The following is an 11,911-nucleotide window of genomic DNA, read 5'->3' on the forward strand; positions in this document are numbered from 1 at the left end:
GACAGGGTGATCGGACATCTCATTTAACGTGCGCCCGCCACCCACAAGATCAATATGAATACGTTGCATGGGTCGGGTCACTTGTGGCATGGGGGTCTGAGAAAAACAACGTGTCATACCCCCTTTCACACAACTGTCACAGAAAAAACCAGTCTTGAGGCCCTTGATTCAGACACCTGACAATGGATTCTTCACCAACGCAATGATGGCTCCTGCGTGTATATAACCTAAGTCTGCATGCCATTCGGCGAGTGTTTTAGCAATTGTGGGGGGTCGAGTCTGATTATCGTTAGTGGAATTGTTGTTGTCAGCAGTAGTTACAGCATTCGCATATGCATATGATTTCGCGGTGTAATATACCGCCCTTGACTCATGATGAATGTCAACTTCCGACATTCTTTCAACAATCTTATATATGGAGCTCTGGGGCGTGTGAATCGCGGTGAAAGTAACACCATTTGAAGCTCTCATGAGGAAGTAAGATGGGGCGGACGATGACAATTCGAATCGAATGCCCTGGTCTTCAAGCTTGGCGAATGACAACAGGTTGACTGTGAGATTGGGGATCCAGTGAACATCGCGGATCGTAATATCCCCTCCTTCAGATTCTAAGAGGAGATCGCTGATTTCCTTGACGTGGCCGTGGCCTCCGTCCGCAGTGTTAACCTTGAGGTCACCAATGTAAGCCTTACATTGAATAAGGGACTGCTTTTCCCCTGTCATGTTGAAGCTTGCACACATATCAAGAAACCAAGGCTTGGATGTAGTGCTGACAGTCACTGAAAAAGCAATCGCAGCATTGGCTGCGGCGGGTTGAGAGGCTAGGAGGTCAGAAGATTCATCTTTTTTATCATCCTTGTCCTTATCCTTCTTCTTACCCCTCCGCTTGCCGCATCCACTGGTATTGCTACTATCATTCCCTTCGGGTGTAATGATACAGTCCTTGTTTGACTCACACCACTGTTCAGTAGCGAGTTCGGGGTGTAGACGCCAGCAAGTGTCCTTTAAGTGCCAGTTTGTGCTGCATATGTCGCACTTGAAGCTGCCAGTGAACGACATAGTAGAGGTCGTGGTGGCTGCGTTGGCTCACTGCGGCTTGGGACGTTCATCCTTAGACTTGCTTGTACGATTTGTCAACTGTTTCATGAGATCTTCAATATCAATATTGTGAATAGGGTCTTGGCCAGTCGCGTAGAAATCATCCAAACGCGTCTTGATGAAAGGCTTTTGATGATCTTTTAAACCAACAAGGAAGAGATCATGATAGAAGTCTTCTGGGTCGCTCGCTAACTCCTTGTGACATGCAATCAAATAACGGAATCTTCTCTGAAACGCTAGGTAATCATTTTCCTTGACATGTAAGGTGGCCAATTCTTTTATGATATTCATACGTTCTTCCGCAAGTGAGACAGCGTACTCAACTCCAATCCTTTCTCATAACGCGGCTGCATTATCTGGCTCAAGGGTTCCAATGGTTGTACGTACGGGTCCTAATAAGGACTGCAACATACATCGATACAGTGCTTTGGTGCGAATGCTTCATTTTTCAGCACTTAACGCGTCTTGACTGATGTCATCTGGACAGACACATTGGTTCTTCATAAGAATGTCAGATCCGCTGACAACTTCGGCGTCCGCAAGGATTCCTGTACGCCAGGCCTGGTAATTGGTGCCGTCAAACATGGTTACAGCCTTAGTATCCATGGCTTTTTGGACATCTTTTTGATATTCGCGGATCTGAGATTTGAAATCGTCCACAGCAGGGGTGACCTCCCGACGCGTGCTCATCCTATCGCAGAACGCCATAAGGTCATCTAATGACATGGATATCATGCCATCTTGACCCATTCTAGGCATAGAACTGCCGGCAGGACGCGCTCCTGTGAGTGCTGTACGCGTAGCACTTGGGCTTGGGGTTCCATCATCGGATTCATGATGAGTGTCCGCGTCTTGACTAGCGGATGACTCCATGGCTCCCTCTGTGGCTTCCGCGTACTGGGTAATGTCACCTTCATCTGATTCTTCGTCAATAGGGGCCTGTTGGGCTGCCTGAGTACGAGAATGGAAGCGTAGAGTCTTCTTTCTACCGCTCTGGGGAGTAGGCAAGCTACTCATCGGTCGTCACGACCTGTGTATAGATATAAGGAAAGAGATTCAGACGAGATCAATCTCATCCAGTTGTTGACTTGAAGAAAGAACGCAGCCTCTTAATCCCTAGACGCGTCTGCTTGTTCTGGGTACTGAGGGCGTCTCCTATTCAAATCAACCTAGAAAAGTGAACCAATCTGCGGGCAATTGACTACAGTGTAATCCTTCTATAAAAACGCGTATAAGGGGTCTTATTAAAAGAAAAACGCGAACGTTCCGGGCCATAACCTGTAAGTGGGAAAGGTTGATCCTTCTATTATTATGGGAGCAGCTAGCTACGTTATATAACATGAGAGATCACGTGCAGGCGGAGCGATCGCTAGGGCAATGCCATCAAGGCGCTACATAAGCTATATATATATATTATATATCCCTCGCCGCATCGAACCCGCGCTTGACAGACATCTCTCTGCCAGCAACAGCCATACCGCCCGTCATGACTCCGTCTGCTACAAATGGAGCCGCTACGACGCCGCCAGGCTTACCCGAGGAAGTGAGCAAACCTCCCGAGGGCATTGTTCTGCCGCCTAAAGATATTAGAAGTTAGTTCTTCCTGAGCTATAGTGTCAACCAACCCTCTGTGAGATGGATCTTGTGGCTGATAATATTATTTTTTTTAGCTATTATTGAGAAGACTGCCGGGTTCGTGGCGCGTAACGGTCCTGTTTTTGAAGGTAGGCTCCTCATCGGGTTCCGACTGCTGCTCTGCAACTAGCTGCTGATTCCTGTCTCAATGCGTTATCAGACCGAGTCCGCGAAAAAGAAAGATCTAATCCGAAATTCTCCTTTTTAAATCCGAGCGATGCATATGCCGCATTTTACTCATGGCGCCTCAGCGAAATCAAGGCTGGTAGGGGGACTGCGGTTTCTGCTGGCCGAGCTGGGGAACCGGTGGCAGCAACAGAGCCCGAGAAACCAAAAGGCCCTGCTCAGCCCCCAGAATTTCATTACTCTGCGCGTATGCCGAATATCAATGCTCTGGATCTAGAAGTAGTCAAACTGACTGCCCTGTTTGTCGCCAAGCGAGGGAAATCGTTCATGACCGCCCTGTCCCAGCGCGAAACGAGAAACTTCCAGTTTGACTTCCTTCGGCCGCAGCACAGCCTCTACCAGTTTTTCACTCGGCTTGTCGACCAATACACATCCCTTCTTCAAGTAGACGAATCCGATGGCCCCAATTCAACGTCGAGTCGAATAGTGGAGCTAGAGAAAAATGTGAAGGACAAGTATCACATCCTAGATCGTGCAAAACAGCGTTCAGAGTGGGTCAAATTCCAGGAACAACAGAAGCAAAAGAAGGAGGAGCAAGATGAACAAGAACGTATCGCATACGCACAGATTGATTGGCATGATTTCGTGGTAGTGGAAACGGTTCTGTTCACGGAAGCGGACGACCAGGCCGAGCTCCCACCCCCTACATCATTAAACGATCTCCAGACCGCCTCTCTAGAACAAAAGGCAATGATGTCTCTACAACCTCACGACAGACGTATCGAAGAAGCCATGCCCACTGACGAAGAAACAACCTACTACAATGCCTATCCACCCCCGCAAGGCGTCTCCTCCCCAACCCTACAGCCCGCCATGCCTGCCCCTACCTCAGACTTCCAAGCGCAACAGCCATCCCCATTCACCCCGCAATCCCCCACACCTATCTCGACCCCAACAACTCCAATGACCGCACCTGTAGTCTCTGAAGAAGAAGACCGCATCCGTGAACGTCAACAAGAGCGCCAACGGGCACAGGCAGCGCAGGCCGCCGCACGCGCCGTACCCACTCCACCACCAGGCTCCACCCAACCTATGCGTATTCGTTCCGACTACGTGCCTCGCGCCCAAGCCAAACGCCTCAACACTACTGCCACCCCAACAACGCTCTGCCCCAACTGCAGGCAGCAAATCCCCGTCAACGAAATCGACCATCACATGCGCATTGAGCTACAGGACCCTCGTTGGAAGGAGCAACGCGCAAAGGCGGAAGCCCGCTACGCAACTACAAATCTCTCCACTGCGGACGTTTTCAATAACCTCAAGCGCCTGGCTAGTCAGCGAACGGACGTGTTCGATCCTTCCCTTAGCGCAGTTGAGAGTCCAGGAGTCACCACTGATGGCGCCCAGGAGGGTGATGGTAGCGGCTCGCTCGATCCAGAGGAGGAAGGGAGACGTAAGCGCGCTGCGACGGGTATGGGGATTGGTGGTATGCCACTGGGTATGCCTGGTTATGAGCTCGCTCCGGGTCAAAGTCACCCACCGGACCGACCTGGGCAACCCCAGGGCCCGCATATCCCTGGTCATCCACCGCCTGGCGGCCCGCCGCCGCCCGGGCAGAGTGTTAATATCGAGGAGCAGATCAGACATATTCATCAGAAGTTTAAGCAGTGAACTATCTAACAGATTATGGGAAAATGAGGAGAATGGATACAAAATAATTTTTGGGGGGGAGGGTGTTCTTTTTCACATGGTTAGCTGTGTTTGTTCTATTATATTCTACCCTGCGTTTCTGGGCTGGAGTTTCTTTTTTTTTTTTTTTTTTTTTCTTTTTTTCTTTTTTAATTTTATTGCATCATTGTATTATTCCATCTACTATATGCTAGGGGAGGTAAACTACTAGGTATAATTAGGGAATTACCTCCACCGTTTATGAAGGGATTGGATACATCCACCTCCAAATAAAACTGTACAACTTAGCTTCGTCCTTATCCTTATATCTTCTACAACACAAGGGCCACTGCGGGAGAGAAAAATAGATTCTCAAGCTACCGACTAAGAGAAGAGGCCAAGGCAAAAATAAACGTGATGATCAAATATTCTCTTATGAAATATAGCGGTTCCTGTCCTACTTCATGCATCCCTACCACACAGTATCAATCCATCAATCCACATCTCTAATCTCTATGGAAAGAACCAACTCAAAAACAAGCTCGAGGCCCTCCGGTGAAACCAAATAAGAAAACAAAAGTGAAAAATCAAGTGCAGAAGACATGCTAATCTCACCCCAATAACGCGATTAACCCTGTTCCTAAACCATAATAATAAAAAGTCGGAAAATCGGAAAAGGATATCCAGCGAAACAAAACAAGGACGAAACTAGAAAAACAAAAGGAGGTACAAGCGCCCTGATATCAACAACGTCATAGCACTTTAAATAACAACCAAGGAACAAGGCCAGACAAAGAAATACAACCGGGCTAAACCTCTATACGCCATAGGGATAGGACGGACAAAAAATGATTCGTTGTAGTAGAAAGGGACTAAAAAATTGTATCTTGACAATGAGTAGGGGGTAGAAGAAAAAGAATAAAGTAGTAAGAGCAAGGGCCGTGTGAATACGAAAGAGTCCGCTTATGGATGGAGTTAATCGAGGACAATTACCCGCACTTTCCTATCCCATATCGGCCAGTCTTGGTCCGCAAATCACATCAAATCGAGAAGAGCAAACTGCGATCGGTGGGGATAATAGGAGGCGTATGCATAGGTGAAGCGTAGCCACAAAAGGATGGTGAGCTTCACGCGCGAATAAAACCAAAGTGTGGAAAGTAAATGGTGAGGCAGGCGTATGGCGAGTGATCCTGGAGAAAAGGGCACACGAAGCTGTGGCTCAGGAAATACGTGGCCGTAGTTGGTGTCCTATATCAAAAGAAAGTAAAATATCGAGATCACGAACGTCTGCCTAAAACTTTTTTGGATCTGATTGACATGGTTGGAAAATGGCGTATATAGATTTCTATCATATTGCGAAAAAATGGGAACTGAAAAAGGACACTGGAGAAATTGGTAGGAGAAACGCAGATAGCGAGAAGGTAATCAGGTAAGGGAAGAGTAATGTTGTTTGGTGGACCCGTCGGAGGATGGTACAAGGCCGATAGCGAGGGCAAGATAAGAGGCTGCGGCGTGTCGAGGCGGACGGAAAAACCCGAGGTTAACAAGTATATATAATATTTATGCAGGTAATGGTACAGGCGCCCTGCGCCCAAAGAATGGAAGATATACATCCAACCAGGTGACGTATACGTCAAACGGAATCCGACACTTGCCGTTACAAAGACACGGTAGCAAGAAGAAATTGTGGGGAGTTTGGGTTAATCGGGGTAAAATTCTGTAAATCTGCACTCTAGAGCTAATGACATAGACAGGTATCATGCTCAAAGCTCGGCTGTGCTAGGGAACGTAACCTTTAATTGTGGATCAGTTCCCGCACTAGGTCTCGACGGTGTCACTGGTCTCAGGGAATCTGACGCATGCTGTTGAGGAATCTCTGTCTCAGCTGTAGCTTGCGCTGGTGGTTCGTTCAAAGAGTTGTTTTGACGGTCTAGGGGTTGATTTTCGTTGGCATCAATTGAGCTTTTTGTTAGGCTAATTTCAACTCCGGAGTCGACGGCCTCGGCGGTTTCGTGCTCTTGGGTTTCAGGAAATTCACTGACTTCTACTTGGGAAGCACCGTTTTTCGGGATTCGATTTAGATCAGGTGTAAACGGACTTTCCAAGGGCTCCGTTTGGTTCTCACACTTTGGGTAAGGCGAATCAATGCTGGGAGCTGCACTGTTCTTATCAGAACTTTTCGACTGGAGGAAAGCAGGAACGACTCCTCCGCCTATTCGAGCCCAGAACATTCGCTCTCGGAGGCGGATAGTCTCTTCCCACGCTTCCTTTTCATCTTCTTCATCCAAGATGCGAACGTGGCCGTCGACGATCAGTCGTAAGTACCCAACGAAATCGCAGCAAGACCTGAGCTTTTCCAAGCATAACGTACACGTTGGGTATCGTTGAGCGTTTTCATTGTCCGAAGTACGGAAACGGTGAGTTCGGGCGTTCTCTCCTCCTGTTCGCGCTTCCCCACAAAGTGCACATGGAGATGAGTATTTCGCAGCAACGGCTGGTATATATTCAACGACAAGGGCTCCTTCACATATGCTACTTAGAACAGTACGACGGGTTAACCACGATATTCCGGGCGCGGCATCCAATCTGAGGGTTGGTTCAATATCCTCCGCAAGCGCCCGTTTGTAGAACCGGCTTTCCTTTAACGCTGCTGCATGTGATTCGCGAGGGGACGAATTACTGCCCGGCGAACCGGGAAAGCCTGGGAAAGACCTTGCCGAACCATTAGAATATGAGTGTTTGTGTTGACTTTCCTTGTTGCCTGTGAAATTGCCGAATCCCATTACATTCAATCCACCATACGATCCACTCCCAACTCTACTTGGCGGCTTGGAGGTTTTAGCAAGTTGTAGCATTGCGCGGAAATCCTCAAAGGCTTGAATATCAGTCCGACAGACAGATTTTATTAAATGTGAGAAACTTGTTGAGGGGCCGGGCGAGATTTCTCCAGAGCCAGGTGTGGTAGGATAAAGGTTCATCGCCTCCAGAAGGCGATCTATGGTACTAATAGGCTGGTGCGTTCCACCTGGAGAAGAAGGCGTGGTGGATGCATCCGTCCGACTACGAATTTCATCCTGATCCGTATTCATGTTCTGTATGACCGTCTTTAACTCGCTCAGTTGCTCCTGCTGGGAGGCAAGAAGCATTTCATTGTCTTGAATTTGCGCTCGAAGCTGTTCATTTCGCCGTTCGACATTCTTTCGTTCCAATTGTGCGGCGGCTACCATCTACAATACACAGTTAGATAAGAGTCATAGGAAATCATAATCCGTCCGGGAAGTATAAGTCCCACCTTATTAGCTTCCTCAAATAACGCTGCGGTTAGATTTTCGAGTTCCAGTTCGATAGCTTTCTTCTCCTTTTCAATAGTTGCACGTCGAGATCTTTGTTCAGCTGCCTCATCCTTCAGCTTTGTCCACTCCTTGTCCACATCCACCCTCCTTATTAGGACCCCATTAGTGATATCTTCTTCATATTGACGGGTTTGCTTCTCCAGTTGTCCAACTCTCATATGCGCCTGCTCCAACTCCTGGCGTGTGGCCGCCAGAGTATCGTCCAAGACTGTCTGGTAATTAATGGCCTGGATAAGCTTGTCGCTAAGATTTGCGACCTCGCTGCTTAGGTCGGGGTGGTGTGGGGACGAGGCCGAAGTCGATAAGTCCGATGTGCTAGAAACTCGAGGGTCGCGCAGTGTGGAGAGGGAATGTTCGGAGGGGTCTTCAAGGGCAGCACGGGAGATACCAGAAGTGCCTGAACCGGCTATCATATCAGCCAGGGCATTGTTCGACTTGGACTTTGGGATTCTCCTGTTTGGCGAAATAGATCTGACATCAGAGGAATTCGGGCGTAGCTTCTGCACGGGGTCGGATGACGTGGAGGATGCCCGGAGGGTCGGGTAGCCCCATCCGTGGATGGAAATTAATCTGATGCCCATTTTTATTAGCAATGGATCAAACCAATCAATCAATCGTTGAATAAGGAAAAGCCGACTACAGGCTGGTTTTCCCTCAGCAGATAGCAGCCTTCCATCACTATATATCTATGTGGAGTTGTGGAAGAATCTTACTCAGCCATGTTTGTTCACCACCAACGACAGTAACCCAATGAGCTGCAAAAGCAGGTTTCTGGATCGTTGGATCGCCAGGGAACAAAGCAAGCGGGAGTGTGGGGATTCAAGATCCGTGGACACGTTGAGCCACTGAGGCGGACATTGGTGTATTTTCAAACGAGACGGAAAACTTCGGAGACAATGGCCTGGTTACGGATGTGTGCTTCCCCCGCGGCGTAGGTGCAGGAGGGGATGAGGTTCTGGTCGAGAAGTACAAAGGAGAGACAAACACCCGCGGCTAGCTCTTAGCTGCATTGGCAGCAGAAACAGAAGCTCGTTGTTATTGGCAAGGTGGAGCTCGGAAGCAAGGAAGCAAAAACTTGGCCTGTTGGGTTAGCTTGCAAACCAAACACGCCAGCCACGCAGAGGTTCCAACAGATGTTTGCAGCGCCCGTCTTAACGACGGGATATCCGGATGGAAGCTGATGTTGGGCCAGTTTGGTTGAAGATGAAGAAGATGCAGATGAGATGATGAAGTTTCCGCTATGCGTATCCCACTTGGCCATTCACATCGGATAATGGCAGTAGTGGCAATTGGCAATTTGCCTCTTTGGGAACGATATGAGGCTTTGACTACTATCATGAATCTAAAACGATGACTCAGCAGGTTCCGCAGCAGATCATGTGACCTGCTCGGCCATCTGCGGCTCAACTATCTTCCACTGATGACGCGCATGGAATAAAGTACAAAAAACAAACAAGCAACATCAAACAACACTGTACACAAACAAGTCGTCCTACGCACCATTATGCTTCTTTCTGTCCCATGCAGTATCTGCTGCGGCATCATGTTACCTTTCATTTTTCCATGCCAATTCAGGCTTGACGTTCTTGAAGAAGCGTGTGGAAATAGCCAGATATCCGGTATTCTAAATCGCTACGTCACATCCCAACTCGTCCACTCGTCCTGCCGCTAGTTATCGCAAAGCCGGCATCGGTGTGGTGTATTCGAGATGGGAGGAATAATCAAATACTAACCCAGTACACAGATATAGCTGATGGGGCTGGAAGGATATCAAAACCTGAAATATGTACCTAGATATTCGGTCTAGGTGGTACGTTTCGATAAACAAACAATGGAGCTGCATACCCTGCACAGGATATCTTGTTCACCAATTCAATGTGGGAAAGTACCAAGGAAAATTCAATGACATCCACTCCCTCTTAGGAACTTGCGAAACATCAACATTAGTCCATGGCAACAACCAGAACCGCGCAGTTATATTACACACCCCCCTAACTTCAACGACCTATCACGAGGCATACATTTCATCAAAACAATTGCAAATTGCCAGCAGAAAGAGAGCTCCATAGCATGAGGTCTTACCAATTCCCGAGCCTTCCTTTTTCCCAAAATCTTTGGGAAGTAGCTTAAAGCTGCATATACTTCTATATCAGAGGCTGAAAAATGAAGTATCCACCATATCACTAAACACAGTGGGGGCATTTTCACCCGACTGCAACTCCGTCATCCTTTTTTAACAAATAAGGCATTTATTTCTCATGTGGACTGGTTTAATGCCATGTTTGAATGCATGGGCTAAAACTCTTAATTTCAGTATATATGGAATGCAAACAGATTATTTATCACTTGATTTCATAACTTTGGCTCAGTCGCACATCGCCGCTCTTTCCCAGCCTTTGAGATCATGGAAAATATTGCTCTCCAGCAGTTTCTCCAAAACTCTTATTCCCACTAATCCCTTTCACGCTCGCTTTCTCATATGCCTGTCTGATATTAGTTAATTCCCGGTTTTGAGTGAATAACCGCACCGCCCGTGCTTTATCAACCTACGACTCAGCAGCGTAACCCGGACTTTCCAACTGCAACAATATCAAGGAGATGGAAAATAACACCTTACCAACACTGTTCTCATGACGTTCCCAAACTGGAACCTATAATTGACCCTAGGAGAGAGTACAATTCCATGCCGAGAGTTGAAAGGGCGGAGGGATCAAATCTTTGTTATGAGTACATTCTCTGTCCTGCAAGATCCCAGATTCCGCACAGGTCTCCCAGCCAGGTGATCTGAAACCCATTCTAAAGCGTTTACAGATCCGATGATGGCTTCAGTGACGTGCCCCCCTATCAAATTTCGATAGTACTCAAAGGTGGCCCGGTTACTACAATATTTATGTACCAGCTTGTCAGTGTCTTCAACAGGGCTTATCTCGTCCCCGAACGCTTTATACATGAACAGCGGCATGGTCGGCATTCCGCGACGGCCCATCTGCCCAGACCAGTCAAGCACGGATGCGGGGACGGGCTCATAAATGGGCCTCTCGCCATCAATGAAATAGGAGAAAATATCATGGAATGCTCCATCTATTCCCTGGATCTGGCAATTTGTAGCATGCTTGAAAAACTCGGCCCTTTTGTCAGGCAGCACATTCTCATCCATCCACGCTGTGAGATTCTGATAGGTCTTGGCAAGACCGTAGAAACCTCTAAATAAGCGACCCGAGAATATACCTCCATTAATCTATTCTACGACTGAGGTGATATTGACGATGATACTGCCCAAGGCGGCCCCCGTGAAGTGCAACTCTGGCGCGTATGGCGGTTGCAACTCTGCAGCCGAACCGCCAGCCAATGAGCCTCCAGAATAACCCCATATCGCGTACCTGACGTCGGCAGCTAATCCAATCTTCCGTCCCTCGTTGAGGACCACGCGTACCGAATCGAGCGTGGCATACCCGGATTGCGGGCCAGCGGCGAGCTGAGAATGTAGCCCTTTGTAATCGGTGACCATCACCCACCACCCTTGGTTCAGCGCGACGGCTAGCTAGCAATTGTCGGGCGGGCATAGTTGGCGCAAGCAACCACGACCAGATCAAGACAAGAAACAAGGACAAAATTATCTTACAAATACTACGTCTATGGAGACTGTACTATTGGGCATCAAGACCCCCAAGAGTCCACCAGTAGCGGATCCAGGTCGAAGGGTATATATGATGGACTGCAATCTTCGTTTGCGGCAATATGCCGCCTGGAAGACGAGGAGTTGCGATGGATCCGAATTGCGCAGGACAATTAAAGTAGATACTGATATACGGAGTACCGAGTCCACGGAGATTTTTCCACCTAGAGGGAGAAGTGGTTTCAGCTTGTTCTCAACCTGGCGGGATCGAATTAATTAATTCTCCACGCTTATATTCCCTGATGTTTTCTGGCTCCGCGTACCAACTATCCTGACGCGGGGAGGATTTTAGCAGCACATCCTGAAACCACCAGCGCTGCATGCAAATAGGCAAAAATTGGACAGCATCATAGTG

General features: G+C 48.1%; 5 protein-coding genes across 6 annotated transcripts in view; 1 reads left to right on the top strand and 4 right to left on the bottom strand.

The window, feature by feature from the left end:
- Window positions 1-1,086: 1,086 nt before the first annotated feature.
- BDCG_17219 (uncharacterized protein) lies at window positions 1,087-1,389 on the bottom strand (the record flags this gene model as incomplete). The annotated part of the gene is made up of 1 exon (XM_045426364.1): window positions 1,087-1,389. One exon carries the CDS (start codon window positions 1,387-1,389, stop codon window positions 1,087-1,089), a length of 303 nt encoding a protein of 100 aa, XP_045281469.1.
- Window positions 1,390-1,539: 150 nt separating this feature from the next.
- On the bottom strand, window positions 1,540-2,115 carry BDCG_17220 (uncharacterized protein; the record flags this gene model as incomplete). The annotated part of the gene is made up of 1 exon (XM_045426365.1): window positions 1,540-2,115. One exon carries the CDS (start codon window positions 2,113-2,115, stop codon window positions 1,540-1,542), a length of 576 nt encoding a protein of 191 aa, XP_045281470.1.
- Window positions 2,116-2,492: 377 nt separating this feature from the next.
- On the top strand, window positions 2,493-4,714 carry BDCG_05936 (pre-mRNA splicing factor). The gene is made up of 3 exons (XM_045421650.1): window positions 2,493-2,690; window positions 2,769-2,822; window positions 2,894-4,714. Exons 1-3 carry the CDS (start codon window positions 2,585-2,587, stop codon window positions 4,528-4,530), a joined length of 1,797 nt encoding a protein of 598 aa, XP_045277480.1. The 5' UTR covers window positions 2,493-2,584; the 3' UTR covers window positions 4,531-4,714.
- A 7-nt stretch (window positions 4,715-4,721) lies between these two features.
- Window positions 4,722-9,194, bottom strand: BDCG_05937. Of its 2 annotated transcripts, XM_045421652.1 has the most exons (3): window positions 8,594-9,194; window positions 7,820-8,450; window positions 4,722-7,754 (listed from the first exon to the last, which is right to left on the bottom strand). In XM_045421652.1, exons 1-3 carry the CDS (start codon window positions 8,599-8,601, stop codon window positions 6,291-6,293), a joined length of 2,103 nt encoding a protein of 700 aa, XP_045281471.1. In that variant the 5' UTR covers window positions 8,602-9,194; the 3' UTR covers window positions 4,722-6,290. The 2 variants fall into 2 exon arrangements, with proteins under 2 accessions (XP_045281471.1, XP_045277481.1); XM_045421651.1 differs by having other exon boundaries at window positions 7,820-9,165.
- A 1,396-nt stretch (window positions 9,195-10,590) lies between these two features.
- BDCG_05938 (secretory lipase) overlaps window positions 10,591-11,911 on the bottom strand; it is a gene marked incomplete at its 3' end in the record, with an annotated part of 2,149 nt that continues 828 nt past the window's right edge. The window contains exons 4-7 of the mRNA XM_045421653.1: window positions 11,820-11,827; window positions 11,503-11,720; window positions 11,146-11,421; window positions 10,591-11,118 (exon numbers count right to left, since the gene is read on the bottom strand). Of these exons, the coding sequence (XP_045277482.1) occupies window positions 10,591-11,118; window positions 11,146-11,421; window positions 11,503-11,720; window positions 11,820-11,827 (1,030 nt within the window). The remainder of the gene's footprint in view (window positions 11,119-11,145; window positions 11,422-11,502; window positions 11,721-11,819; window positions 11,828-11,911) is intronic.

This window comes from Blastomyces dermatitidis (genome assembly GCF_000003525.1).
Source record: "Blastomyces dermatitidis ER-3 genomic scaffold supercont1.6, whole genome shotgun sequence".
Classification (NCBI taxonomy): Eukaryota; Fungi; Ascomycota; class Eurotiomycetes; order Onygenales; family Ajellomycetaceae; genus Blastomyces; species Blastomyces dermatitidis.